The 1,619-nt window shown below is 41.7% G+C and overlaps 1 protein-coding gene across 1 annotated transcript in view; it reads right to left on the bottom strand.

The window, feature by feature from the left end:
* Window positions 1-1,619, bottom strand: part of LOC107744586 (spectrin beta chain, non-erythrocytic 1-like) — an 84,145-nt gene that overhangs the window by 4,807 nt on the left and 77,719 nt on the right. Inside the window, exon 12 of the mRNA XM_016558307.1 lies at window positions 786-1,619. This exon is cut by the window's right edge and continues 17 nt beyond it. Coding sequence (XP_016413793.1) covers window positions 786-1,619 — 834 coding nt within the window. The remainder of the gene's footprint in view (window positions 1-785) is intronic.

Here is a 1,619-nt window from a genome sequence, read left to right on the forward strand (position 1 = left end):
TTCAAAAATAAAATCATTATTATTATTTCATAATTTTTTTTATACATTAGATTTTTTTATTTACAGTGAAATATTACAATAGTAATATTAATAATTTTGTAGAATATTTTTATTTAATTGACCAAATTCACAATATGGCTTAGTGCAATTATCAAAAAGATGGTTTGAAAATAAAGAAATTAAGAGTAAAGTAAAAAAAAAGTAATGTAATTTAAAATAAATTACAGTAAAATTACAGTACAATTTTTCTTAAATACTTGCAATATGGATTTTAAATTGAAATTGCAATATGTACAATTACCAAAAAGATGGTTGACAGTGAATATATATATATATATATATATATATATATATACACACATGCATACTGTATTTAAAACTACTTCAAACTTCTTTCAAATTAAAGTTTTTAAAGATGCTTCATAATTCAGACTTTTTAAACTCTTTTAAAACTTCTTCAAAATTAAAAATCCTTCAAACCTTGAACATTTAAAACTATTTCAAACTTAAGACTGCTTTAAAAAAAATACTTCAAATTTAAAACTGCTTTAAACTTTTAAAACTACACATTTAAAACTTTAACTTTTAAAACTTCTTCAAACTTAAAACTACTTCAAAGGTCAAGCTTTTTAAACTACTTTAAGCTGTCTGGCTTGGTTTTCTCAAGCCAGCATCAAACATTTAAAAATTATGCAAATCAAGTAATGGCACAAAACATACCCGCAAAATTACTGCAAAATGCATGGCATAAATATGACCACAAATATCCAGACTTGACCTCTCACCTGTGTTGAATGACCTCGAGGTCCTCCAGTTTCTCTGGGATCTCCATGCTGTTGAGCCACAGCTCCTTCTCGTCGATCCAGAGCTCACACGCGTTCGCCTCGCTGAACATCTTGTAGAGCGCCAGGGCATCCTGCAGGGCCTGTTTCTTAATCCTGGACAGCTCTGAAACCTCCTTATAGCGTTCCTCGATGCCCGTTAGCCGTTCGCTGACGTTGGCAGCCTGGGCCTGTTCGGGAGGCAGGGATTGGGCCTGTTCGTGAAGGGCGTCGATCACCGGGCGATAACTAGCAACCTCTGCCGATGCGTCTTTGTGTTTCTTGACCAAAGCTTGAGTGGAAAATTCATCGTGGCCGACGTCAGCGGTGGAGACGATCCGAAGTGCGTCCAAAGTCCAGGCGTCGACGTCGTCCGCGTCGGCTTGGAACTGATGAAGGCTGCAAGCCTCTTCTAAGCGCTTTTTCCTCACCGCAGCCAGTTGCTCCAGAGCGGCCCATTGGGCTTGGACATCCGCGATACGTTCGCGAATCTTGGCTTCGCCGAAGTGCCCAGCATCAGCCATCGCTTGACCTTCGCGCACCGTGTGCTGGAGGTGACCGGCGCGGCCACTCATTTCGTCTTCGAGAGCGCGGTGTTGACTCAACAGACGCACGGCGCCCGTCAGATCCTTACCGCAGTCGTCCGAGGACAGGATCTGCTCTTTCTCGCGAATCCAGCCCTCCTCCTCCGCCATCTCCCAGAAGAACTTCCACAGGCGGCGGGACTCTTCCAGACGGGCGCGGCGCTCCACTGCCAGCTGGGTCAGCTCCTGATAGCAGAACTCCATGTGGGCGACG

This window comes from Sinocyclocheilus rhinocerous, unplaced genomic scaffold (genome assembly GCF_001515625.1).
Source record: "Sinocyclocheilus rhinocerous isolate Xijiao unplaced genomic scaffold, SAMN03320098_v1.1 scaffold1670, whole genome shotgun sequence".
Classification (NCBI taxonomy): Eukaryota; Metazoa; Chordata; class Actinopteri; order Cypriniformes; family Cyprinidae; genus Sinocyclocheilus; species Sinocyclocheilus rhinocerous.